This window comes from Panicum hallii, chromosome 2, assembly GCF_002211085.1.
Source record: "Panicum hallii strain FIL2 chromosome 2, PHallii_v3.1, whole genome shotgun sequence".
In the NCBI taxonomy this organism is placed as follows: Eukaryota; Viridiplantae; Streptophyta; class Magnoliopsida; order Poales; family Poaceae; genus Panicum; species Panicum hallii.
The window spans coordinates 41,230,574-41,256,281 of NC_038043.1; the positions used below are offsets into that span (position 1 = coordinate 41,230,574).

The 25,708-nt window shown below is 52.1% G+C and overlaps 2 protein-coding genes, 1 long non-coding RNA gene and 1 pseudogene across 3 annotated transcripts; 2 read left to right on the forward strand and 2 right to left on the reverse strand.

Annotated features, from left to right (window-relative positions):
* Positions 1-871: 871 nt before the first annotated feature.
* LOC112879707 lies at positions 872-3,418 on the reverse strand. The gene is made up of 2 exons (XR_003226147.1): positions 2,945-3,418; positions 872-1,382 (listed from the first exon to the last, which is right to left on the reverse strand). It is a non-coding gene; the product is annotated as an uncharacterized LOC112879707 (long non-coding RNA).
* A 672-nt stretch (positions 3,419-4,090) lies between these two features.
* LOC112881060 lies at positions 4,091-4,638 on the forward strand (annotated as a pseudogene).
* A 267-nt stretch (positions 4,639-4,905) lies between these two features.
* Positions 4,906-5,971, reverse strand: LOC112879299 (succinate dehydrogenase [ubiquinone] iron-sulfur subunit 2, mitochondrial-like). The gene has a single exon (XM_025943522.1). The coding sequence runs from the start codon at positions 5,951-5,953 to the stop codon at positions 5,030-5,032; it is 924 nt and encodes a 307-aa protein (XP_025799307.1). The 5' UTR covers positions 5,954-5,971; the 3' UTR covers positions 4,906-5,029.
* A 6,614-nt stretch (positions 5,972-12,585) lies between these two features.
* On the forward strand, positions 12,586-14,666 carry LOC112879298 (mucin-19). The gene has a single exon (XM_025943521.1). The coding sequence runs from the start codon at positions 13,038-13,040 to the stop codon at positions 14,379-14,381; it is 1,344 nt and encodes a 447-aa protein (XP_025799306.1). The 5' UTR covers positions 12,586-13,037; the 3' UTR covers positions 14,382-14,666.
* Positions 14,667-25,708: the final 11,042 nt, after the last annotated feature.

Sequence of the window (25,708 nt, forward strand, 5' to 3'; positions counted from 1 at the left end):
TCGTTTTATCATCTTGTGGCCCAAGAAAGGGATCTTCTCTTCGATTGTTGGCTGACGACGACGGGTTGGCCCGGCAAGGTTGTGAATTGAGCCCATTTATACCACTACACACTAATTTTCAACCAATGGATCTTACGCCGTCTTCATGGTTGACCTTGAGCTAGTAATTAGCTTTCAGTTTGTCCACCTCATAGAAGAGATAGCAAAAAGATTATTCCTCCAATGATTTATCTTATAGCATATTGTTCAAAGCATCTTGATCCTACAACCTCCCTCTCATTAATAAAGCTGACTGATCACTTTTGCTCAATGAGCTAGCTATTGAAGAAGAGATAATACATTATCTCTCTTCATCTTCTCTTTCTTCCATATAAATAAAATGATGAGTTAAAGTTCTGTGGCCTTGTTGAAGAAGACCTTAAAGATCCAACAGCTATCCAATTATCTTTTTCCTCGCATTCTACCTCGTCTTTCTCATATTCTCACCTTTTCCTCCAAAAGAACCAAGCTAGCAGATACTTTTGAAAAATTAATTCATTTTAAATTTTCTAAATTCATAATTTTCACGACGATATATCTAGATGTATAGTAAACACTATAAATTACAAAAACTGAAATGATCAATATTTTAGAATGAATGGGGTAGCAATCATGGCATGCTCGTCCCACCTGGATCACCTCGTGCTTGTCTCAAGCGCTAGTGGCCGGCGGCACCAGCCTACCATGACCGTTTCTGGAGCTGCTAAATACTCCCTTAATTCAATATGCATAATTTTTGCTATATATCTAGATATAGTATATATATCTAGATGTATAAAAGAAAGAATATACGTAGAAGTCCTAAAGCGATCTACAATTTGAAACGGAGGGAGGGACTAAAAAGAAAGTGCATCCATTTGTATAAGAAAAACACATGTATTCTACATTTCTTATTTCTTATGGTACATGATATGCTTTTGCACAAAATTTCTAAAATTGAAACACTCAGGGCATGTTTGGTTGCAGCACTGAACCAATTTTGCATGGCTGGACTGTGGCCTGCACTCTGCCTGTGACGTATTTGGTTGAAGTCCTAGATACCAGGCATTGCTTCCTCCACCAGGCCACCAAAATCGACATAGCTAGCCGCTGCCTGAACTTTGATCACTCAGTCCTCACGCACCAGACTTCAATCAAACAATCCACTCTACCGGTTGCCGGGCAAGGCAGAATCGAACACATTCACATGCAGCCTGCAGGCAGCATCTGCTCCCAGGCAAATCATCCAGAGTTGCAATCAAATATGCCATCGGTGCTCCCTAAAAGTAACCTTTTCATTGTGCAAAATCTGAATTAAAACAGCACATCAGGCCCCATTCACATCTCGCATTATCAGGCAACATCTGCACAAAAGAACATCGAATCAGTCATTTTAGAATTGCACAACCTACCAGTATTTTTTCTCTACAATTTTCATTTCTGCAATGGACATGTATTGGACTAAAAAATTAGATCAAGCTAAATAACTAGGCAGTTATGAACTTCCCAGGATGACTAAAATCACATAAGCTCCCTCCTACTTAACACTTGATTTTTGCTTTGCTGAACATGAAAAGCGATGCATAGAATAAAAACTAGGCCACCATAGTTGAATAAATAAACTACATGGTGACTCGAATAGAATTGCTCATAGTTTAAATATAGAAAGATTGGCATGCCTACACTAAAGTAGACTATCCTAGTTGCATAACCAAAACTGCATAGTAGCTCATATAAAAATTGCTTCTAAATTAGATGCAAAATGCTTGGCAGACATACACTAAATTGCCTAGATTCTACATTAGAGCACCCCAGTTGTATATTGTTCAAGACCCATGAAAACATAGAACTCTGATGCCCTAAAAGTATCAACTAAGAAATGTTAGAAAATGGTAGAACTATTATATTTTGAACATTGACAATGCAAGCATCAGCTAATAAGAAATGCATTTATGAAAGAAACCATATCACTGAATATAAATTTGTTTCTTATACCCTGTTTTCATTTCCATCCTGATTCATCAACTCGTTAGCAGGAAACAGGCGAATATGATATCTGGTTTGCCTATTCTGCTGCTCGCCCTTCCCTTAACTGAAATCGTTCTCAATTAAGTTCTCAGTTAGGCTATTGTACTAGTTCAGTTAGAAAATACTATTTAATTAGGTTATTCAGGTGGTATCGATAATGCATAAGTATTCATTCATATGAGAAAATATGCTGCTTCAGCTAGGCAAAACGCCAAAAATACAAATTTGAGACATTTAGCTTTCAAATCATAATCTGCGTATATCAGACAAGGAAGCTAGACATGCGACACTGCGCTTTTGGAATGATTCGGGTGATGATCAAAACCAGGTAGCTTGCATGCAGCAGACAAGAGATGGAACACATGCTTAGATGAATATTCTCAATAGCATTGCCTAATGAAGTATAATATTTTGCCAAATTTAGAACTATGTTATTGCTTAGATGAATATGTTCAATAACATTGCCTAATGAAGTACAGTGTTATTGCCTAAATATATAATAAGTAATATTGCCTAATGTGGTACAACATTATTGCCAACAAAGTACAACATAATTGCCTAATGAACTAGTACAATGTTGTTGCCTGATGAAGTATATTATTATTTCCTAATCAAGTATAGTATTGTTGCTTAACAAAGTACAAATATTAGACTTTTCTCCATATATTTGAAAAAGAACTATTGCCTAGCAGAAAATAGTAGCACATGTGACGTTATTATCGACACAATGTGCAGATTTTCTTGTCTAAATCATGGAGTTAACTGCATGTATGTATCTGTATCTGTTGTAGGCATTTTAGTTAATATTAAGTAAACATTTTAATAGTACCAGTTAAGCATTTTAGGACCAACAGGAACCAACAATTAATCAATAAAAGTGGGAAAGGGGGAGAATTACTCGAGGAGGCAGAAGAGGTTGGAGCTAGCGGCGTAACGATAGGAGCCGAGCACCCTCGAGAACGGAGATTCGGCGCGTGCCGACGCACCACCTCGACGGCCCCTAGCCCCACCTCGATTCGTGCATCGGTCGCCGGGATCCCAGCACCGCCAAGGCCTCCATCCGCGTCCGCCGCGGCACGAGGCCTCCACCGCGCCTGCCCACCGTGGGGAGCCGCGCGCTCCCGCGCTGAGCCGCTGCTCTCGTAGGCCTGCGTCGTGCCGGGGACGATATCCTCCCCGTGGAGCTCCGCCTACAGTCTCGATCCGCGACGATGCGCCCGTCTCGATCCGCCGCCGCCGCCCATAAGCCTCCACCGTCGCGCTCACGGCGGCGCATGTCGTCGTCCGGCGGAGCCTGAGCTGCCTCCCTGCGTCGCTACTCTGGATCGGGAAGAGAAGAGAAGAGTTGAAAGGATGGAAAGGATAGATACAATGAGAGACTCATGATAGGTATAATAAGAAACCAGGATTTATTCGGAAGTGGAAATAATTTCCACTCATTTGTTATACCTATTACGAGTCTATTTTACAATTAGTTCCCAGTCTGAAATAAATTCTAATCTCTTCTCTGGTTGTGCCCTTCGTTCACGGTCTGAAATAATCCAAATGTAACCAAACAAGATCTGAAATTAATTCCCGATCCGAAATAAATCTCATTCTCCTGTTATACCCATCCTTGTCGACCCCAAACATGGATAACCGAACAAAGCCTTGGCGAATCCAAAATCAAACAAATCCGTCAACCACGTCCTAACATAAACTACCAACGCGGGCGTATCCGCCGTTGCGGTCGCATCGCAATGGGTGGGCTGCAAATTACGCATCCGAAGCAGAAACCAACACACAAGCGATTGACCAGGAAAACAGAGATTACTCGATTATCGTTTTTTAACAATTACTCGATTATCCTTAGGAAAAACGAAAAATAATGGTCCCTTCTACCATGCGCCTCACGGAACACGGAACCCAAGTGGCAAACGAATCCACTCCGAGTCCGAAACAAACCGTCCACGGCAACCTATAAATCCAGCACCGATCCCCCCCCAACGCAACACATTACCCATCAGCCATCAGCGAGAGAGAGAGAGACGAGAGGAGGACGGCGATGGCGCGGCGGGGCACGGAATTGTTCCCGGAGCTGGGCGCGCACTGCGACGAGGCCGACTGCAACCAGCTGGACTTCCTCCCCTTCGAGTGCGACCGGTGCGGCGGGTTCTTCTGCGCCGCGCACCGCACGTACCGGGACCACGGCTGCGCCAAGGCCGCCGACGAGGGCCGCACCGTCGTGGTCTGCCAGGACTGCGGCGACTCCATCGAGCGGACGGCGCCGGGGCAGGCCGAGCGGGAGATCCTGGACGAGCACGCGCGGTCGGCCCGCTGCGACCCGGCGAGGAAGCGCAAGACGGCGTGCCCCGTGCGCCGGTGCAAGGAGGCGCTCACGTTCTCCAACAGGATCCGGTGCAAGGGGTGCGGCCTGGAGGTGTGCCTGAGGCACCGGTTGCCGCGGGACCATGCCTGCGCCGCGACCGCCAGCGCGGCTGCATTTTCGGCGGGGAGGGCCGCCGTGGGGCAGTGCGCCGCGACGCGAAGCAGAAGAAGGAAGGCGGACGGCGGCCGCTGGCGGTGTCCGCCCGGAGCTTCAAGATCTGTTGAGGCTTGATGTAGCTGTGGCGTGTTACAAGCCAGGATTCCTCCATTGCAAGTGATCCGGAAGAAAGGCGCTAGATTGAATGTCTTCCATGTAATTGTGAGCTTCGTGTGTGATGTTGTGCAAATGACTACTTGCATAACTCAACTTCGCTTTCAAAAATTACTCAATTTTGCATTCCAAAGGGAGCAAACTGCATTGTTCACATCTGGGCTCTGGGGACGGAACAGAGTACTCTTTTGGGTCGACGTCGATACAGGCAAGTAGCATTGTAGTAGCAACGAAATCCACAAAGAAAGCATCCTTATTCCCAGATCAAAACACGCACGGCACGTCGTACTACGTTCCAGTAGCACCGGCGTAGACACGAAGGCCGGCATCCTTTCGTGCCTCTCGTCAGGCCTTGCGGAGCTGGTGCTGGGCCTTCAGGGCGGAGATGGCGGCGGCGGGGTCGAGGCTCTTGGGGCACGTCGCGGTGCAGCTCTTGATCATCCTGCACCTGTACAGCTTGTCCCAGCCCTCCGACAGCGCCTGCACCCGCTCCTGGCCGTAGTCGTCGCGGCTGTCGGAGACCCAGCGGTAGGCGTGCAGCAGCGCGGCGGGGCCGAGGAACGCCTCCGAGTTCCACCAGTAGGACGGGCAGGCCGTGCTGCAGCACGCGCACAGGATGCACTCGTACAGCCCGTCCAGCTTCTTCCGCTGCGCCGGCGACTGCGGGTGCTCACGCCGCCCGCCGCCCGGCGGCTTCTTGGTCTTGAGCCACGGCTCGACGGACTTGTACTGCTGGTAGAAGTTGGTGAGGTCCACGACGAGGTCCTTGACCACGAACATGTGCGGCAGCGGCGTGATCATGCTCGGCCGCGACGTGTCCGCGTCCACGGGCTTGAGGCACGCCACAGTGTTAACGCCGTCGATGCTCATCGAGCACGACCCGCAGATGCCCTCCCGGCACGACCGCCGGAACGCCAGCGTGGAATCGTGCTCTGACTTGATCTTCTGCAGCACGTCCAGCACCATGGGCCCGCAGGCGGCCAGGTCCACGAAGTAGGACTGCAGGAACGGCCGCCCCGGCGAGTCGGGGTTCCACCGGTACACCTGGAACTCCTTCACCGTGGTCGCCTCAGGCCGGCCGCCGCGCCGCCGCTCCTCCTCCGCCGCGGCCAGCCGGGCCTGCCCCTCGGCGGACTCGCGGGCGTTCACGCGCGCGGCCGGGTGGCCGCGCAGCGACGGGAAGTGCGCGTCGCCCTTGGCCGCCTGCCGGGCCGCGTCCGTCACGCTGTCCTTCACCGAGCGCAACGCCGGCAGCGTCCTCCGCAGCATCGTGGCCGGTTGCAGGCTTGCAGCGGTCGGTCAGACTCATAGCTTGAGTGAGGGTACTACTATGCTATAAGGATGGCCCGCGCGGCGGCACGTGCCAGCTCCGTCGACACGTGTGGCGCGGCAAGCCGGGAAGGCGCGACGGGTGGAGCGGTTTGAGACCAGCTCAGCTCGCGGATCGGTGGTGGTGTGTGGATCGCAGCCGTGTGGAAAATCGGCTCGGCCCATAGCATTCTGGGCTGGTTGCGAGTTGGAACTGGATAACGCCAAGAGTCTTGGGCTGTCGTAGGCTGTTTCATGGGCCTGAGATTTCGTAGGCCGTTTCACAAGGACTGAAAAACACAATTTCCCGGGTTGCCCGCTCCGCGCAAACTTTCGGTAGTTTTTTTCTTATACGGCTACCAGTGTTTGAGATTCGTACATATGTATGTATGTGGTCCGATTTGATGTCCAGCCACCTTCTTTTTCTTCCTCCTACCATCCGCCGCCGCCGCCACCGTCTGCTGCCGGTGGCCACCGCTCCACCTGCTGGACCCGCGCGCCGTCGCATGCTACTCCCGTGCCACCGCGCGCGCTCCCACACCGCCGTCTGCTGCTCCCTCCTCCCCTGCGCACGCGCGCCGCTGCCGCCACCTACTGCTCCGTGCCGACGCCGCTGCTCTCTCCACTGCCCCGCGCGCGCCGTCGCCGCCGCTTCGCCCGCCGTTGCTGCGGCTGCTCTCAGCGCGCCGCCACCATCACCGGAGAAGAAGATAGGAAGAATCTATTTCAAAAAAAAATTGATCTAGATTTTAGAAAATATTAAATTTATTTTTAAAATGTTGATGTTAGTATTTGTTTTAAAATGTTGATTTGTGGTTCTGAAAAATGTTGAATCTGCCATTTTTAAATGCTGATATATATTTTTAAAAATGTTGAATCTAATCTTTTAAAATGTTGGATTTAGATCTTTTATTTGAGCCTAATGGACTTTAATTCTGTATTGCTTAACCAGCTTCCACAAATTATATAGGGAGCTTCCTGCCCGCCCTCCCTCCCTGTTCAGACTTCCGAGTTCAGACTACGGGAAGCATGTGCCTACAGTTGACATTTTATGGAAATGCCTAGTTTTGTATGTGTACAAGGAGCTCGCTGTAATGTTAGCCTTTATACGTGGTCCTTATGTTAGGTCAACCTGACAGCACCCACGGTACTTGTGGACAAAAGTAGAGAGCGAGAGCTTGATGGTACCATTTGTGTGAGGTTCCACTCCAACTTAGAAAGCAAAAGGTCTGTGGGCCTACAAACTCTCTCAAAAGATTGGCAAGGAATTTATAAAGTAGATGTATTTTATCGGATTTTCCTGAAAAGTAGATTATGACTGTTACAATTTCCTTGGAACAGCTATAATAACCGCCGTTCACTAGAGATTCAAGCGTGTCCTCTGCTTAAGAACCATGTGGATGGATCAACTAAAAGCTAAGCTAAGAGGAGGTTTAGATCCAAACCATAATGTTCTAAAGTTTAGCACTAGTTCATCCGAATAGTAGCGCTAATAGGATGTGCTAAATTTAACCCGAGTGCTACTGTATACTAAAATTTAGCATCTAATACTATTTCGCATCAATTCAAGTTTCTACCGTTGCGGATGTAACTTTGCCGAGTAGTATTAGCTAGCTCCAAGAGGCAGTAGATCCCCCTCCTACCTAATAATGTGAAAAGGAACCGGGGAAAGCCAGGTTCCGGGGCTGACGGTGCCCCCCGAAGCGCAGAGGAAAGGGGGGCGGCGGGGCTCTCCGCTCCCCCGGCGACCGTTGACCCCGTTACCATCCACCGTTCAAGAGTTCTAGAAGAATTCTTTGACGCGTCCGCCACTGGCTGCGCTGAATAAACGAGAACTTCTGGCCGACCGGGCCGCACGGGAACGCACGGGCCGCATAATTCTACCAGGTAATTTTGACGGGCCTCGTCTTCTCGCGTCCCGTCGTCCGGCGTCAGTCATCGCACGCCGACGTTAACGCGAGACTGGTAGCAGTAGGAAAGGGTTTGAGCCTACTAGAGGCTTTGGGTTTGTGACTTTTAGTTAACTAACAAAAACAGAGTTACGCTGGTGCTTTTTTTCTTTTTTTTTTACCGCGGCAGGAACGTTCGTCCGTTGCAAGGAGTGGCGGCGACGTGGGGCTGAAGCCATCTTTCACCAGTTGACCAGGTCTAATAATCTCTCAAAATGTAGCCACCAGTCGCGTTGCTCGCTTGCTAGATCCAGAAACATCCAAAGTGAATACGAATAGTATGCTGCAAGCATACTCGAGCACCAGCTCCGGAACACCCTTTCGGGCCCTATCACGGCGGCCGGCGGCAACTTGTGATAGGAAAAAAAAAAGAGAGGAGAGCTTCCACGTGCACGGCCGGTGCCCGGTGGCACGTGTCCTCGTTCCAGACGGGGGCCGCGTGCGGTGTGAACAGTGTCTTCCTCAGTCCCTCACGGTCAAGCATCTGCGCTCAGCTACTACTGTTGTTTGGGGGCGTAGCTGAACCTGCATGCAATCCTGCATTCAGCACGGCCCAGTGCCCAGGTTCCTGATCGACCCTGGGGGAGGGGAGGGGCCATCCATCCAGAACGGCGCCCGCCAGACGTGCTGCTCGCGTGGCCGTGCGGCGAGCTCGCCGGGGGCGTAGTACGCTTCTGGCCTCGCCGTTGCGCGGCCTGCGGCTGGTGTGCGATCGACCCGACGTGAACAGTGAAGACGACGATCCCGTGTGCCGAGCGCGCGCCTCGTGCGCACGGGCATCGCGATTCGCGAATGCCGCGTCTCGGCGGTACACAGAACCCACCCGGTCATCGCGCAGCGTGCGCCGCATGCTGATTGCAGACTCCTCGTCGCCGCCTCAAGAATTTCCGCGCCGCGCATGGGCCTCGAGCCACGGGGTGGCGAACGAGGCTGGTCCGGCCAGTTCGGCCACACAAACCGCGGAATCTCTCGATCCCAATGAGGGCGCACACATGCTACAGGATTATTAGAATACGTGTTATTGGAGGCACGAGGTGGCTACTGGTACACCTACGGATTTCTTAAAGATATGTTAAAAAGAAAACTCGACAGCTGAAAAAGACCGCCCCCATGGTATTATATTAAGAAGAAGCTTAATCTTCTTCTGACCGAGAAAATCCCCCGAATTCTCAGCCATGCTAGCGAGGGGAATTTTTTTTATACAGCATCCGATACAACCCATATATACGAGGATGACCACAACTAGATACATCCGTTCCACTGTGCAAATATGCGCTCCTGCAAGGTGCAAGACCAGGGCCTCGAACCCCCAACCCGTTGGTTGCCCATCGGTAACCCAACCACCGAACCACCGCGCTACACGCAAGTTCGCTTCTTAAGAATATGTTAACGACTAGGTTAACATTTCTCGTAGGAACACGGACAGAGTTGCAACAAAATGATGTTTTATATGATAAGAATTTTTACTTATAAAATTACGACCATAATGGCACAAGACTTTCATGATATTTTTTTGGATGTCGAGCATTCAACTCCAGTGTATTCTAAAGGAGGTCAAGGAGGATGACGGTGTCACTCAACTCTTTAAGTGATGGGTGTGATTGGCAACCGGACTGCGAGAACATGGTGTGCATTAAAGTTTAACGGTGTGGCGGGAACCGGTACGGTGGTACCACCTTTATTCTTTATTCCAAATTATAGATCGCTTTAGGTTTTCTAGATATATCGTATACATACACACAGCTAGAGGATTGAGCATATGCACCGGTCGGGAACCCTTGTTTTAGTACCGGGGATTCGAACTCACGACCTCAAGACTCACGCGAACCTTCCTTACCATCCCACCTACGCGTCACATGTGACTCGATAGGAAATGCTTAAAAGTAACATGTAGAGAACCATTTAGTACCGGGCCATGATACCGGCCGGTGTTATGGCTCGGTACTAAATGGCCGCGCCATTTTAGTACCGGGCCAAAACACCAGCCGATACTAAAATGAGATATTTAATACCGGTTGATCTTATTGACCGGTCTAAATGACCTTCGAGGACTGGAAATTTCTACCGATACTAATTTCGCATGTTCAGGTACTAACGCGTTAGACGAATGCTCAGTTTTCCAGTAATGATTGCTCCTACTATATGTCTAGATATACATTATGTCTAAATATATATAGTAAAAATTACATATCTAGAACACTAAAAATAACCGAAAATTTGGAGCGGAGGGAGTAAATGGACATGTGGCTGGGAAAGAGCTAGAGGCGACAATAAGAGGATGCAATGGCAAGTAAATGGTTCGCAAAGGGCATGATCATGTTGTGACATCAAGAACGCAACACAGTTGAAATCAGACCTGCAGCCATTGGTGGACAAGGTCGCTGCCTGTCTCCCCACCTGGAAAGCTTCGCTGATCAACCAAGCAGGCAGAGCGTTTTGATCAAGACAACACTCTCGGCCATACCGATCCACACGGCGTTGGCAGTTGAAATTTCACCCTGGATAATTAAGTGTGTGGACAAAGTTCGTCGCTCCTTCTTGTGGACTGGTAATGCATCAGCTAAAGGAGAGTGCTGCTCCTTAGCGTGGCCAAAGGTGTGCCGGCCACCTGAGCTTGGTGGGCTGGGGGTTGTCGATCTGCAAATTTTTGGTTACGCATTGCGAATGAAATGGCTGTGGCTTCAGAAAACGGATGCGTCCCGTCCCTGGTCGCATTTGGGAACTAAGCATGATCCCATTGTGGTCGCCATGTTCAATACCTCCACTTATGTGCAAAGTGGTGATGGCGCTACCACTCTCCTGGGAAGACAGATGGCTGCAAGGCAACTCCATCGCTGAAATGCGCCCTGTCTGTACAATGCGGTCCAGCCCCGCGTGCGGCGATCTAGATCGGTGGCAGAAGGGTGCTCACAACGAAACTGGGTACGTGACATTACCGATGCGCGGACCATTCAGGTAATCCTGGATTATCTCAGGGTCTGGGACTTAGTTGAAAACATTAATCTGCAGAACAACACGCCAGACAAACTCATTTGGAAATGGACTGCGGATCAAACTTTTTCCACTGCCTCGGCATACCGTGCATTCTTTGTGGGACAATCCTCGATTGCTGGCGCCAAGGCCGGGGAAATGCAAATTTTTTGTCTGGCTTGTCCTACATGGTCGTTGCTGGACTGCCGAGAGGAGAAAACGCCACGGCCTCCAACAGGATGATGCCTGCGCCTTATGTAATCAAGAGTCTGAGACCATATCACATCTGCTGGTCGGCTGCTCCTTCTCCAGACAAGTTTGGTATCGCGTCTTGCTGCGTGGCCGTTGGCATGCAGTGACACCACAAAATCCTATTGCCGTCTTCGCAGAGTGGTGGACTGCGGGCCGCAAGACCTTGGGGAAAGCTGATCGCCGTTGTTTTGATTCGTTAGTGATCTTTATCTCTTGGATCATTTGGAAGGAGCGTAATCGGCGGACTTTTGATCACAGTGATAGAACGGTTGAAGACTTGGTTAACTTGGTACTGGAGGAGGCCGCTACTTGGGTTCAGGCTGGTTTTAGGGTCTTAGAAACTTTACTACTTAATTGTGGGCTTTTGGTTCGTTGTTTTGCTGGTCGTGCAGGTATCTCCATGTAATTTTCTTTTCCTTTTCTCTGGCTGCGCTTGATGGACGATATCTATATTTCCCTCCTCTCTTAATGATATACGTGCTCAGACATGTTCTCTAAAAAAAAGAACGCAAACACACGCAACTAAGACGGTGGCGATGGTGGTTGATAGAGGACAACATGATCCTCTAGCGAGCTAGTAGAGAAGCGAGGAGAATGGCCAAACCATTACATGCAAACACATAACACCGAAATATAAAAGTTAAGCAGTACTATGTTTTTAAACTCATGGTAAGATTATTCCTATTAATGCTAATTTCAACTTAGCGGAACAACAATGATTTGACTAGCGAGGCCGGTACCTATAGCAATGGTAGAATTAGATTGAAGATGCGGTCGCGGGGATAGCGTGGAGAAATTAAACATTTGTTTTAGGATTTTTTCTAAAACAGTGATGATCGAAGGATTGGACAAAACCAACAATTACTTCGAATGGAAGAAATGAAACTTCAAATCGCCCACTTTTCGGGAAAAAAAGCTCAGATCGATCTAATCGTCGGCTCATCAGAGATGGGAGAAATGGCTTCCCCCCTCAGACACTAACTAACTTAATTGGAAAAAATTGGGGATGAAAGGAGGAGAGAGAGAGAAACATTGTGAATGTACGTACTTGTTTTATCCGCAGCTAACGGGGAGGATCTGGCAGAGAAGCGACCCCGACGTCGGCGTGGCGGAAACACCGCCAGGAGGGTGTCACATCTCTTTACCATCTCGCCAAATCGGTAACTCTCAAGAAGATTAGAATTGTGGAGGACTGGTCGACTAGCGTTCTCCTACCGGCACCGATGGAGCTCCGCTTGTAGCCACTGCTCACATCATTGGCGTAGTACGTTGCAGCCGTGCTACAGTGCTCAGCCGATGGGAGGCCCGGGGACAAACTGCGAGTGGCGCAGACGGAACAAACCTGTGGATCGCTGCCGGCGGGCCCGCCGTCAGCTGCCGCGCACGCAGCCTTCCCCCTCACCCTTTTCCTTTTCGCCGGGACGATGCCGCTCACCAAACCACGCACGCGCTCGGCGCTCGCGGCCAGCGAAGCCAGGTCGCACTCCCCGACCCCGGCACAGCAACACCAAGCCAAGGCCAGCGCTGGCTGGCTTCCTCCGGCCCTCCTCCCCCAGCTGTCAGTCAGTCGCCGTCCCTTTTGTGGGAACGTGCTCCGAAGCAGCCGCCCCTCTCCTCCCCCCTCTCCCCTCCGCCTCCTTCTCTTCCCCCTCCCCTTTTATACCACGTCGCCGGTCCGTCCCAAAGCTTCTCCTCTTTCCGCGTCTGCCACTCGTCCCTCCTGGATCAGTGAGTCCCGGAGTGAAAGATCCGGCCTTTTTAGCTGCTTGTGGTGGCGGTAGTTGGTTTCTGGGGAGTTGCACCACCGGGAAGGGGAGCAGGAGGGGCGCGAGGGTTGGTGGTGGGACTGCGGCGGCGGAGCTGCTGCTGCCGCGATGGACTCCGGGAACAGCGGGAGCCTCCAGTCGTCCAGCGGCGGCGACGACGAGTTCGACTCGCGGGGCGGAGGAGGAGGAGGGGGCGTCGACTCCTCCCCGCTCTCCGCGCTGCTCCGCCCGTCGCCGTCCCCCTCGGCCGCCACGTTCTCGCTCCACGGTTCATACTTCGGTCTCCAAGAGTTCACGTCCGCGCCGCCACCGCAGCAGCAGCAGGCGGGTGCGTGGTCGGGGGCGTCGGGGTCGTTCGCCGGCGCCTCGGGTCTGTCCACGTCGTCCTCGCCGCGCGTCGACGCGAGCGCAGGCGCGGGAGCGCGGCCGCAGGGTGCTGACACGGCCGTGGCGGCGGCGCAGGGGCAGGGGGCAGGGGTGGGCGCGCCCGCGCCGGCGCAGCCGCCGAGGGGGTCGCGGAAGCGGACGCGCGCGTCGCGGCGGGCGCCCACGACGGTGCTCACCACCGACACCTCCAACTTCCGCGCCATGGTGCAGGAGTTCACGGGCATCCCGTCCCCGCCCTTCGGCGCGGGCGTCGGGGTCGGGCTCGGGGGCCCCGCCGCGTCGCTCCGCACCCGCTTCGACCACATCTTCCCCCCGCCGCCCTCCCTGCGCTCCGCGGCCGGCGGTGCCGCCGGGGACGCCACTGCCTCGCTGCCGCCGTACCTCCTCCGCCCATTCCCGCACAAGCTCCCGACCGCGCCCTCCACTTTCCCGCCCTTCACGTCGTCCTCGTCGACTTCGTCATCGACGCCGTCCTCGTCCAACATCGGCGCCGTCAATGCCAATGCGGCGACGGGCACGGCCACCACCGCAGCAGCGTCATCCAACCCAGCAGCCCCGACAGCGGCGGCCGGAGCTGGCGACGCCTTCCAGCAGCTGACGTCCTCGGCGCTCCTCCGGCTGCAGCAGGACGCCAGCAGCTACCTCTCCTTCCAGAACTTCCTCGACTCGCAACCCTCGTCGCAGTCCATTTTCGGCGCGGCGGGCGGGTTCGCGCAGTCGTCGCGGCTGCACGATCCGGCGCCGTCGCCGTCGGATTTCCTGGCCGGCGTCGGCTCCAGCAGCCTCGGGCTCACCCACGGCGGGCTCCTGGGCTCCGAGGGGCTGCACTTGCACCACTCAAGGAGCGACGTCCACGGCCACGGCGGCGACGAGCTGTCGGGCGTGGTCGCGGCCAGCGCGTCGGGCGGCAGCTGCAAGCTGAACTACTCGTCCCACGCCGGCGCGGTGATGGCCTCGTCATCGGCTGCCGGCAGCGCGGACAAGCCACCGGACGGCGGCGCCGGCGCGCCCGGCCGGCCCGGGCGAGGCGACGGCCTCGACCCGTGGATTTGTACATCGGAGTAGGGATGCATGCTGCGGCCTGCCTCGGTCGGCTTCGTCCTGCGAGCTGCTACGGCTACGGCGAGACGAAGCATGCCGAATCCGCCATGCATGACAAACAAAGGTCTGATTAGCCTTTTTAGCCTTACACCTTTTGCTACTTATTAATCACTTCTTTGCTGAGGCAGTTATTCGTAGCCCCTTTGTACATTAAAGACCTCATCGTCTTGCCAGCCTCGGCTCCATCTCACTTAGATTCTCCAATTAATCGCACGCGATTTAGACGTGCGAATGAAATAATGTCACAGAGATACCCAGAGAGGGAGAGGGAGGGAGAGGGCATGGTGCAATTCGAATCCGAAAGCAAGCAAGCTGCTTGGTTCTTGTTCTCTAGTGCTCCCCGGGCGGCAGCGTCATGTCGCCGGCACTGTCCACAAGTCGAAGCAGCAGTTGCTGTCCAAGTCCATCTCGCTCGCCGACTCCGTTTCTGGTGCGTAATCCCGGGGCCCCGTCCCCAACATGAGTGCAACAAGTAATCCCCACCGGCGGCGGGCCGGCAGCGATTGGCGGCGAGATTTCCGGCGCCAAGTTCCCCCTCCTGCGAATTTAGTTGATCCACCGGTCCCAACCGTCACTCACCAAACCGCATACTTCTCTCGTAGTAGTATAGCAGGAGTGCTTGCGAACCGCTACTACTTTCCGCCAAGGCTCCAGAGAGGGACGGGGACAGGGAGGGAGAGAGGGAAGAGAGATCGCTCGCTTCGCTTGCTACAAAAAGTCGAAAGCGATGAGAGACGGCAGTCGCCTACCGGCTTCGGATCGATTCTTGGATGGGAGCCGAGTAGCTAGTGCTAACCACTCCACTCCGGGCCACCGTGAGGGCGATCGATGGATGGATGGAGGGACGGGGGGAGGAGGAAGGAAGACGACGACGGATGTGATTGGTGGGAGGGGACGGGGGAGGAGCGGAGGAGGAGACCAACAACCGTAGCGTACCTCTACCTCCCCCGAGCTGACCGTGTTAGCCCCGCCCCGCGCGGCATTAAAGAAAGATCGCCGCATGTGACGGGCCGTCACGGTCTTAATCAACCGGGGATCCTCTTCGCCATTGATGGACGGAGGATGGAGGAGAGACAGAGAGAGAGAGAGAGGGGGGAGCGGGGCGACATGATCTTTTTTAATCCGCGCCAAGGTTTCTTTAGCATGTGATGTGGTTTTCTGGGCCATTAGGCCATACTAGGCCATAGGAGTAGGAGTAGTAGGAGAGAGAGAGATTGGGGGAGTGTGGGGTGAGCAGCCAGACCAGTTGTTGCATGTGTCCCCCCTTCCCTACACTTGATTGCACTCGGATGGACAGCTACTTTTTCTCGTTCATATCCATGGGGGCCTGTCATCTGCCTTGGATTTACATTCAAGAGGAGATTGTGTTCGATCTCTGCACTTGATGGCTTGATTGAGATTTTTCGTTCTTCTTTTGTTCTCTGCGTTTGGTTTGATCTCTGAACCTGAAGGCTTTGCGTGCTACAGTGTTGCCAAGTGGCCACACTCACCGGTTTCGTTCTCAAGGTTCACGTCCGTGTGCACGTCAACAGCACGTACGCTGCACGTCCGCACTCCTCGGTACAGCGATCGCATTCTTCTTCCCCCAGGAAAAAGAAATGTTACTACTAATGATCATTCACCAGCATAGCTAATCTCTCTCTCTCTCTCTCTCTCTCTCTCTCTCTCTCTCTCTCTGGAATCATCCGGTTTTAAATTGCCGCGCGTCTACGCCAGCGGCAGCGTGTTGGCGTAACATTCTAGCGAAAGGTTTTACGGTTACCTCATTACCTGTCACGAAAGCGACACCAATGCTTTGTTTGGTTTTTTTTTCTTTTTGACAAGTAATAAAGCTAATCTATCATTAGGGCGGGTGCAGCTTTTGAGAAGAAGGCTGGAGGAGCGAGCGATCCTGGAGATGATTAGGCGCTGCATTGGTTGCATCGGTTTGTTGCGGGCAGTGATTACCTGACGAAAACAACCAGGCCGTGGACGGGGCCCTAACCCTAATCGCCGTCCGTAGCCAGATGTAAAGCGCGAAATCGGACTGATGCAACGAGGGACGGCATGATTAGCCAGCCATCCAGTCCGCCCGCAGCGGATCCGTCTCTCCTTTTACCGTCGTCGCCTGGTGGTTCGGGGTCGTGTGGGCTAGTGGTAACATGTGAACCCCCTTGCTGGAATCATGGTCGCCCATTTGCAGGGAATAACTCTGTTCTGCTGCAATCATGCCTATCCCTCTCTCTCTCTCTCTCCCCCCCCCCCCCCCCAATGGCTTGCTGCCTGTCAATGCATTGCTTCTCTCTCTCTCCCCTGTTGCTGCGCTCTGGCGAGGTGATGATGAGGGTGATCTCTCGCACAGGACCCTGATCCTGGCCGCGTGAGATTTCGAGCCAAACCCAAAAGTTTAGGGGCTTTTCAGAGCCCGAACGGAAGTCTGGCCGGCAACGCGCAGGCCACTCCACTGCTCCTGCCGTCCTGCTCGAGCTGGTGGTGGCTGCTGCCTGCTGGCTCGCCGGACGGACGCCGTCATTGTTTCCGTGCCCAATTAAATGGCGGCCGCCGTGTCGCCAATTTGCCGCGCCAGGGGGGAGGGGGCGGCAATGGCACTGTGGCAGTTGAGTTCTGAACTTCTCTCTTAATTGGCGTCGCCATTTATGCGAGGACGGACGGAGTCGAGGACGGCGATGATGGCTCCTGCCAGCACGCTGCAGGAGCGCAGGTTCATTCCAATTGTAGCCTGCTCGCGCATAATAGTAGAGTTTAATCCAACTTATTACTCCTTGCAGTACTTCAATTACCCGGCAAATCACATTCGCGTCCCCGTTTAATAAAGCTGATGGTACTTGCAGCGCCGCAACGGCAGGCTGGTGATAGCCGCCGCCGTGCCTTCCCCGGGGAGCGCACGGCCGCCAGGATCCTGGGGCGTACGCCCGCGGCCAACGGTTCACGACCTCACGCCGTCCGCCCGGCCCCCGGCGGCTTCCCTCCAATTTTTTACGCCGGTTATTGAAAGAGCCGCCGCGCGTACGGCTTCCTCCGCGTCAGCCACGGCCGCCGCCGCGCACCTGCCCAGGCCCGTGCGAGCAGAGCAGGCGCGCGCGCCGCGGCACGAGGCGGACGTCGTGCCAGCCCCGAGAGGGGACAGACGAGGGGGAGAACAGAAATAGCTGCCGTGGCCGGTCGGCCGACCGGCTGGTCTGGCGCCGTCGCTGCGTACGATCGATCGAGCGACACCGGCTGCCCCCAAAACGCCGAGCAGAGCATATGGAGCAACACGGCAACCTCGGTCGCCGGCAGCTGCGCGCCGGCTCCCTGGCCGAACGATTCCCTTCCCCAGCACAAATAGCTTGCCGCCTCGCCGGTCGCAGCCGCCGCATACACGCGCGGCGCACGATCGCCCCTCGATCAACACGGCAACGAGGCAGAGGATCGTCGTCTGGACTCTGGAGTAACTGGCGACGGGACAAACCAGTCCCGAAACAATCTGCCAGCAGCGAGCGAGAGCGCAGAGCATGGAACCATCAACCATGGCGAGCCCGAGCGGTCGAACCAGCCAGGAGCATGCGGCCGCCGTACTACGAGCCAGCGGCGGCAGCGAGCGCGCGCAGAAAATGATGCAACGTGCCCACTCTTTGCTGTGAGACTCTACGCGAGAAGGAAGCCGAAGCCTACCGCGCCACACGCACATGGGGGGCCCGGTCAATGCCGGCATGATGGCCCTGCCGCCCGCAGAGGTGCCCGGCGGGCGACAGGCGGTGGCAACCCTAGTAGTAGCTGCAGCGGCAATGCTCGCTGATGTCGACTAGGCAGGGCGCGGCGCCGTGGCCTGTGGTGTGGTCGCCTGCTTCCCCGGACCGGTGGTGCGGCTTGCCCGTTTGGCCCGGTCTATAGCCGCGCGCTCGTCACGTCCGCGCCACCCGTCCGTCTGATTGACGCGCCGCCCATCACCCGTCGATCAGATCAGCTGCGGCTGCTCGTGAGGAAGGGGAGGGGAGGACGCATGAGCTTGCCAGTTCCCAGGCCGGGCGACGGCGACCGGTGCAGGGAATGCCCTGTCTTTTATCTCCGGCCGGCCGGTCATTGCCTCGTAGACCGCGAGCCATGATATGGGCGCGAGGTCACCCAATTATTCCATCACGGCAGTGCTGGTCCTGGTCGAACTAGGAGCGACGGACAATACATGAACCCCAGTTGTCTGCCTGCCTTGGATGATTGGTCGCGGTCTGATTCCACTCCGTCCGATCCCCGGGCTCCACGCTGCTGCTTGTTTGGTGAGGAACCATAAAATTTGAAACGAACTCTTGTTCTTGCCAAGCTTGTCCATTTTGGTTGGTTTTGACTTCCAGCCCTACCACATGTCTGACATGTGCCCACATTTTTCTCGACTGGATCGACGACGATCGCGCACGGCCCCGGCGCAGGTAGGTAGGTGGACAGGACAAGGGCGTGGCTGCTCGGCAGCTGAGCCGCGCGCCAATTCCAGCCGAGTTCACAGAAATCACTGAAAGATCAGCAGGAACACAAACAAGGTGGCTGACAAGCTCGCAAAGCAGGCAAGACGGCCAACAATTCCTAGTTCTTGCCTTTTCTCTTGCGAAGCAAATGTGCATTCTGCTCAATGTACTGTGCAAAGTGCACTCCAGAACTTTGATTGGGGCATGTTTTGCCCCATATCTGTACTGTGCCTTTAAGTAATGGAATGTATCTTTCCAAAGAAAAAAGAAGCTCCAGCTCGTGTCGCTGTCCACACGGCTACGTACGCGCGCGCGCAAACGAACCTGGCTCTGCGCTCTCTCGGCGCCCAGGGGAACGACGCCGACGGTGATGGGGGCGCCCCGTGCCCGTGCGTAAGCCGTGATGGAAGAAGCGTCTCGGTTTGGCTGGCCACCAGCCGGTGCGCGGAGACGACCGAGCATGGCCGCATGGGGGTCGCGCGCGAGCGAAGAAGATTCTGACGGGGGTTATTTTTCTTTGAGGAGGCGATCAGTGATAGGCTGATGCATGGTGGCTGACCCTGACCGGGCCCGGCTTCAGCTGGAAATTCCGCGGAGCACGGAGGAAGCCTGAGAGGGCACCGAGAAAACGCTTGGAAAACGGAGCAGGTTAGTGGCCGTGAACGTCCAGTGCGCAGCGAGATGTATTCATATAATCCACAATTCAACAGGACTAGAAGTCGTTAGCTGAGGAGGACCTACATACGCATCGCGCATGCAGACGCGGTTGTGATCCACGGTGTCCACCACTGACGGCAGCCAAGAATTTCACCTCTTCTTCAATCTAGGTCCCTTTTTTTTCCCCAGCGACGTGTACATTGTTTCCAGCGACATGTTCTCTTTTTTTTTCCAGCGACATGTTCCTAGTGCGTACGTGGCCGATTAGGTTGGTGCGTGCGCGTGGGCCATAGACGACGCGGAGACGGAACAAACCTACGCAGGGGGCGCCCGTCCTGGCGGGAGGTTGGGGAGCAACCGGTACGGCCTCACAGGGACGGGATCGGGTGGAGCAGATCTTTGCTAGATTTGACCAAAAGCTCCAGGTGGGGCACGCGTACGGCGCAGCACCCTATCTCCACAGTACAGGTTGCTCTTCCTCTTTGGTGAACCCCGGATGAACCGAGGTGCAAACACTGTGACACGGAGTAATTTCCAAAGGAAATAAATAATTAACCGCAATGGGTGGGTGCATTATTCTTTTCGGAGACCATTGTACTTCGGCAAAAAAAGAAGATATTTCTGAAACAAAAAAAGGAAGGAAACATTACCATGACGCTGAGCACTCATCGGCCACCAGCCGAGCTGCATCAGCGCCACATTTTTGAGGAGCCAGCAGGAAGACACGCGCGCACCAGCCACCGGACACGGACGCGACGACGCGACGCGACCCCCCTTGGCTTTGCCTGCGCACGGAGAGGCCGGCCGGCCAGTGGGGCGAGCACTTGGCCGGCCGGCCGCGCTCTCGATGATGCCCAATCACACGAGCCCATATTGCGGCCATCATCAGGCTGCGCTCCTTCCGCCCGGCAAAAGACCGCCGCTGGACAGTAAAAGAGGAGGGAGGGGGTGCTCCCTCCTCATGTGATCCTGATTCCTGAAAGACGTTTTGTCCGGGAAAGGAACTAAAGGGGAGAGCCTCAGCCTCCCTAGCGCACACAGGTTGGCATCATGAGAGGAGAGGGCAAAAGAGCAACGCAGCTTTTGCTACTTTCCGAGAGGCCCTCGAGCAATAACGGGAGGGGAGGGGAGATCATCCTGGGAAACGTGAACGGTTTCGGTTATTATGTTGGCTGTGAAAGCCTTTGCTTTTTCCTACACATGCCAACAATCTGTAGCTTGTTGAAAAAAGTAGTAGTACGGAAGCCTGATCATTGCTTTGTTGATGGATACCGGACCAAGCTACTTAGGTGTACTGCCAAGTAACGCTACCTTTCAATGAATACTAAACCAGCTTAATTATTGGTTAAGCTGAATAAGGGGAACTTGCTAGCTTTCATCACTATAAAAAATGATTTATTGGGACGTTTTGTTTTTTCTAGGGGCAGCCCAAAAGATAATTCGATCCTGCAAATGGAGCAGGGTTATCGTAGCAATTCACCCGCCCCTGAAAATGCATTGCATTTTTACGGGCGGGTGATAGAAACGCAATTTTAGGGGCGGGTGACGGCGTCACCCGCCCCTGGAAATGGCACCACAAATAGTTCCATGCAAAAAAAATTCATAACTTTTTCATATGATTTCGGATGAAGTCAAATTTTATATCAAAATTATAGAGATTGACGAGACCTACAATTTTGTAGTCGATAACTTTTTTATTTAAGGTAATTTAATAGTTCAAAAAATTATTATAAATTATCTAATAACTATGACTATACAGTATCTCATACAACTCAAGTCATACTTTGAGGTTTCCACAATCTTAACTTTTATATACACTGAAATATACTTGGCATATTTTTTTATCTACAGTTCATAATAACCATAGTATAGAAATTTCACTTTTTTATTTATTTTGCTATATGTAAAGATTTAAATGAATTTTTAGAATAAAGTAGAAAAACATTTTTAGGAGCAGGTGATGGCATCGCTCACCCCTATAAATCAATTTCAGAATTAATATAAAAGAATATCATACCCCATAGAGTCACAAGTGACTGTGTAGTATGGTGGAGAAGAAGTTAAGCGCGAGGCTTGAGATATAAATTGTACCTTGATAGTACAGGGGCTTGTGGTTGTAGCTGGTTGGCTGCAATATTTTTTTCTTTTTATTTTATTGTTTTCATATTTTCTGAAAATTGATTTGTATGGGTAGAAATCGATTTCTAGGGGTGGGTCATGGCGTAAAAATTATTTTTAGAGGCGGACGTATTACGCGACCCAAAAATAGTATTGCTAGCTACGAGAAGTAGGAGCGGATACCGCACCCGCCCCTAAAAACTCTTTTTTATAGTGCACTGTGCGACTCAAGAAAAAGAACCTGAGTTCCCTTCTTTTTAGATGGGATCGGCCAAGTCGTTTTCAAGTGACCAAAGAGTAGCTTGATCCATCCCCGCAAATAACCCATGAATGGATCACCTTGCTAGATATTCGATGTAAATCTCGTAGGTTGTTAGCTTTATTACTCGTGTTGTTGTACACGGTCGCGCCCGTGCTCAGATGGACGAGGCTAGTTAGCTTCTTTATAAAAAGTTAACTTACTCCTTGAGATGTATCACCTCCGTTCTCAAATAAATGCGTTTAGGACAAACGAATTACTTCAAAAATGGACTACTCCGCTTGTCCTAAACGACATACAACATATATCTGAGAACAGGGAGGTGCTCCGTGCCTATATTAACACGGAATCGTGATGAAACAACACACACATCTAAGATGCTGATAGTGTAGTTAACCATGCTAGTAAGGAATAGCTTTGTTCCGACATCTCCGGAGGTTTTACATCCCAATGAATCTTATTCCAGTGTTCACCAAGTGGAAATGGCTTTGACTGACCAAGATCAAAATAAACCTTCAAAGGTAGTATTTCACAACAGAACCATGCTAGTTACGTGAGAAAGGTCAAGGAATTGTTAAAACAGTTGTCACTTTTGCCGTCTTCTTTGAGGACAGTAGATTATTTTTATCTGAAATGGTGGAGTTCCTAACCGCGCACAACCCAGAGCAAAACAAAGTCAAAGAGCAGCGAAGAGATCAGAATGGAGAGAGAATCGAGCGGACATACGTACGGGCATACGACCACATCTACCTAACGCTCCTCCCCGTCCAAGGCGTCTCCGGTGTCCGGAGCGCCGCTGGACAGCCGTGGCGTCAGGCTAGTGTGAGCGTGACGAGCCCAAGCGAAACCAAACCCAACGGCGATGGCGGGGAATAAAAACCGGCCAGGCGGTGGCGACCGGCCTGGCGGTGCGCCGGCTACGTGGACTTGGCGCGCGTGTTGCGTCCTGTCCCGGGGCGGGACGGCCGGCCGGCCGCGAGAATTGCGGCGGAAAGCGGCACGCCACGCGCCGTGGTTCCATTCCTTGTTCCGAGTTGGACGCGAGTGACCACGGTGACTCCGCCCTAGGCTGCCGCTGGGGGAAAACGGAGGAGAGAGGGAGCAAGAAAGTGAAAAGGCAAGGCGAAGCTTATCTACCAGCGGCGGTTGGGGTGAGGGACCGGAGGAGGTTGGCCGGCGCACGGCGCACTGCCGGCGGCCCCGCCCACTGTCCGTAGCCCGTACCACGCGCGCGTTGACCCACCACACAGTGGAACAAGCACCGGCCGGCGGCTGGCTCAGCACCGGTGCACCCTACAGGCAAGATACATCTCCATGTCGCCGACGCCGAGCACTGCCGCCGGCGACACGCGCGACAGGAAAAAGGAAACCGTGGAAACCAGCAGGCGAATCAAGGGACGACGCTGCATGAATGGTGCCAAGATGCTGCGTCTGTTTTCTTGGCCTTCTTTTCAGGCATCCGTGATTGCCGCAATTACTAGTACTACTTTGCTATCTGTATCGAGTTACACTAGATTAGCACTAATTCCATACTCCGCGAGATGGATAAAACTAGTATAGTATACTAGTAACAGATGATATCAGGACGCACCCCCCGCACGTGCCGAAGCGAAAAGCCGGTATTTCTTGCGGCCGTAACGCAGGATTCGGCCGACAGCGCACGTAGCTAAAAATACATCTCCCCTTTCGGTGAGTAGAATTTGGCTAGCTCGATCGCCTTTGATGGTGGAAGTGCAAGTGATTCCGCCTAAAAAAGTGCTGACAACCAGCATGGTTTATGACATTATCCTTTGTCGTAATCCCATTGAAACGTGCGAATTCATCTCGCTCAGTAGTCTATACCGGAATCGAACTCTTCCACTGGCGAATGTTCTTGTGATATTCCTTTCCTTTATTCGCGAATTGATCTCCATGCCTGCACCTTGTGTTCATTTGCAAACTTCGTTAAGCCTTTTTTTTTTTCAGATTCTGGTTTTTTTCTGCTCAGAACCAGGGAGTTGGTGCAAATTACCATCATTTGAAAATATTCTGCACAAGCTGTTATTTTCAGCAAGCCAAAAAGCTAGACCGTAGGAGCGTTCGTGGCTTCAGAGGACGAGGTCTTGAACGGTATTGCATATATTATATGCAATTCATCCACAGCAAAAGCCAATCCAAAAACAGCCTTTTTGAACAACAGCTTGTAAAAGCAGCTTTTGAAAAAGAAAAAGAAATCTTTTTTACCTCCCTGGACTTTGGACCGAATCCGAATTTCCTCCCCAGATAAAGAAACTGTCCGACTGGACTTCTCGGACTTACGAAACCGGACACATGACCTCCCTGGCTAGTTTCTCTAAGTGATTTTTTTCTTTTTTATATATTTATTTTGGCTGAATTTTTCAAAAATCATAGTAAATCACAAAAAATCATAAAATAGAAAATTCAACTTTTTGGACTCCACATGAGTAGATCTATGCAGTGAATATATGATATGATATAATTTATTAAAAAAAGTATTGTACTTTTAGATATTTACTTTTCCATAATTAATTCATAGCTACATTTTCTGTGGTCCAATTATGGTGAGAATTTTATGGTGGACTAATCATTATATACTTGAGCTGTAGTAAAAAGTTCATGCTCACTGGATCATGTATGCTTGAGCAACTGAAGAGTCTCTGGTATAGCTTGGAATTTTTTACTAAATTATATTATATCATATCGTATGTTCACTGTATAGATCTACTCATGTGAAGTCCAAAAATATTGAGTTTTCTATTTATAATTTTTTTGTGATTTATTATAATTTTTTAAAGACTCAGCCAAAATAAATATAAAAGAAAAAGAGACATGTGTCCGGTATCGTTGAGTTCGAGGAGTCTAGGCAGACGGTTTCGTTGTCTAGGGAGGAAATACGAATTCGTCCCAAAGTTCGGGGGGGGTAAAAAGTATTTTTTTTCCCTTTGGAAAACCCTCAGTCAAAGCAAGCATGACCTTGGGCTCGTTTTTTGCATATATAATAAAATATTATCGGTACTATGCAGAAAGCACCTCCTGGAACAAAAGAATATATTCTCTCTGAAAAATGAAAGAAAATGACATTGTTAAAGACTCCAAATTAACATTACATTGATCTGTTCGTTAAACTGTTCATTAAATTTGAAAACGTTGATATGTTCGTTAAACTGTTGTTAAATTTGAAAACGTTAATTCGGAGTCTTTAACAATGTCATTTTCTTTCAATTTTTCCAGAGAAAATATATTCTTTTGTTCCAGGAGGCGCTAATACATTTCCTCCGACCTATCAATTGCCGCTTTTTCTCGGCTCGCAAAAAGCCTTGGAGACCCCCGATCCGAAAACGATTCTCGTCGGGCCATGCCTAGCTTTGGCCCCCCCTAGAGGTCCGAAAGCGTAGGATAGTCCAATCCTCCTCCGCTGCAGTGGCCTAGGAAGATTGAAAGACATGGACGATGGACCGGACCCCGCCGGACCTACTCTGTCCTGCGGGCCCTCCAGCCCACCAAAAATGCCGTGTGGGCCAGGTAGCAGAATGATGTGCCCTGACGAGTCATACACAGACAGAAGAAGAGCACATTTCTGTGTGGGTGGGCTTGGTGCGGACGCAGATTTCTAAGGTGGGCTTGATTTTTTTTTGAGGGGAGATGGGCTTAATAACCAGTCGGAAACGTTGCGAGTAACTGGGCCAAGCCCATAATGGGAGCCCATACCGTGACGTCACAAGTCCGATTTTGCTAGCTGGGGAGGCCGGTGCCGACCGCCGGACTGCGAAAGCGGCAGCCACGTTTCTCTCGGCTGAATATTCTATTCCGACGCACATCAC

Coding starts and splice junctions, on each gene's coding strand:
- LOC112879299 (XM_025943522.1), bottom strand. CDS start 5,953: ATGCTGCGGAGGACGCTGCCGGCGTTGCGCTCGGTGAAGGACAGCGTG.
- LOC112879298 (XM_025943521.1), top strand. CDS start 13,038: ATGGACTCCGGGAACAGCGGGAGCCTCCAGTCGTCCAGCGGCGGCGAC.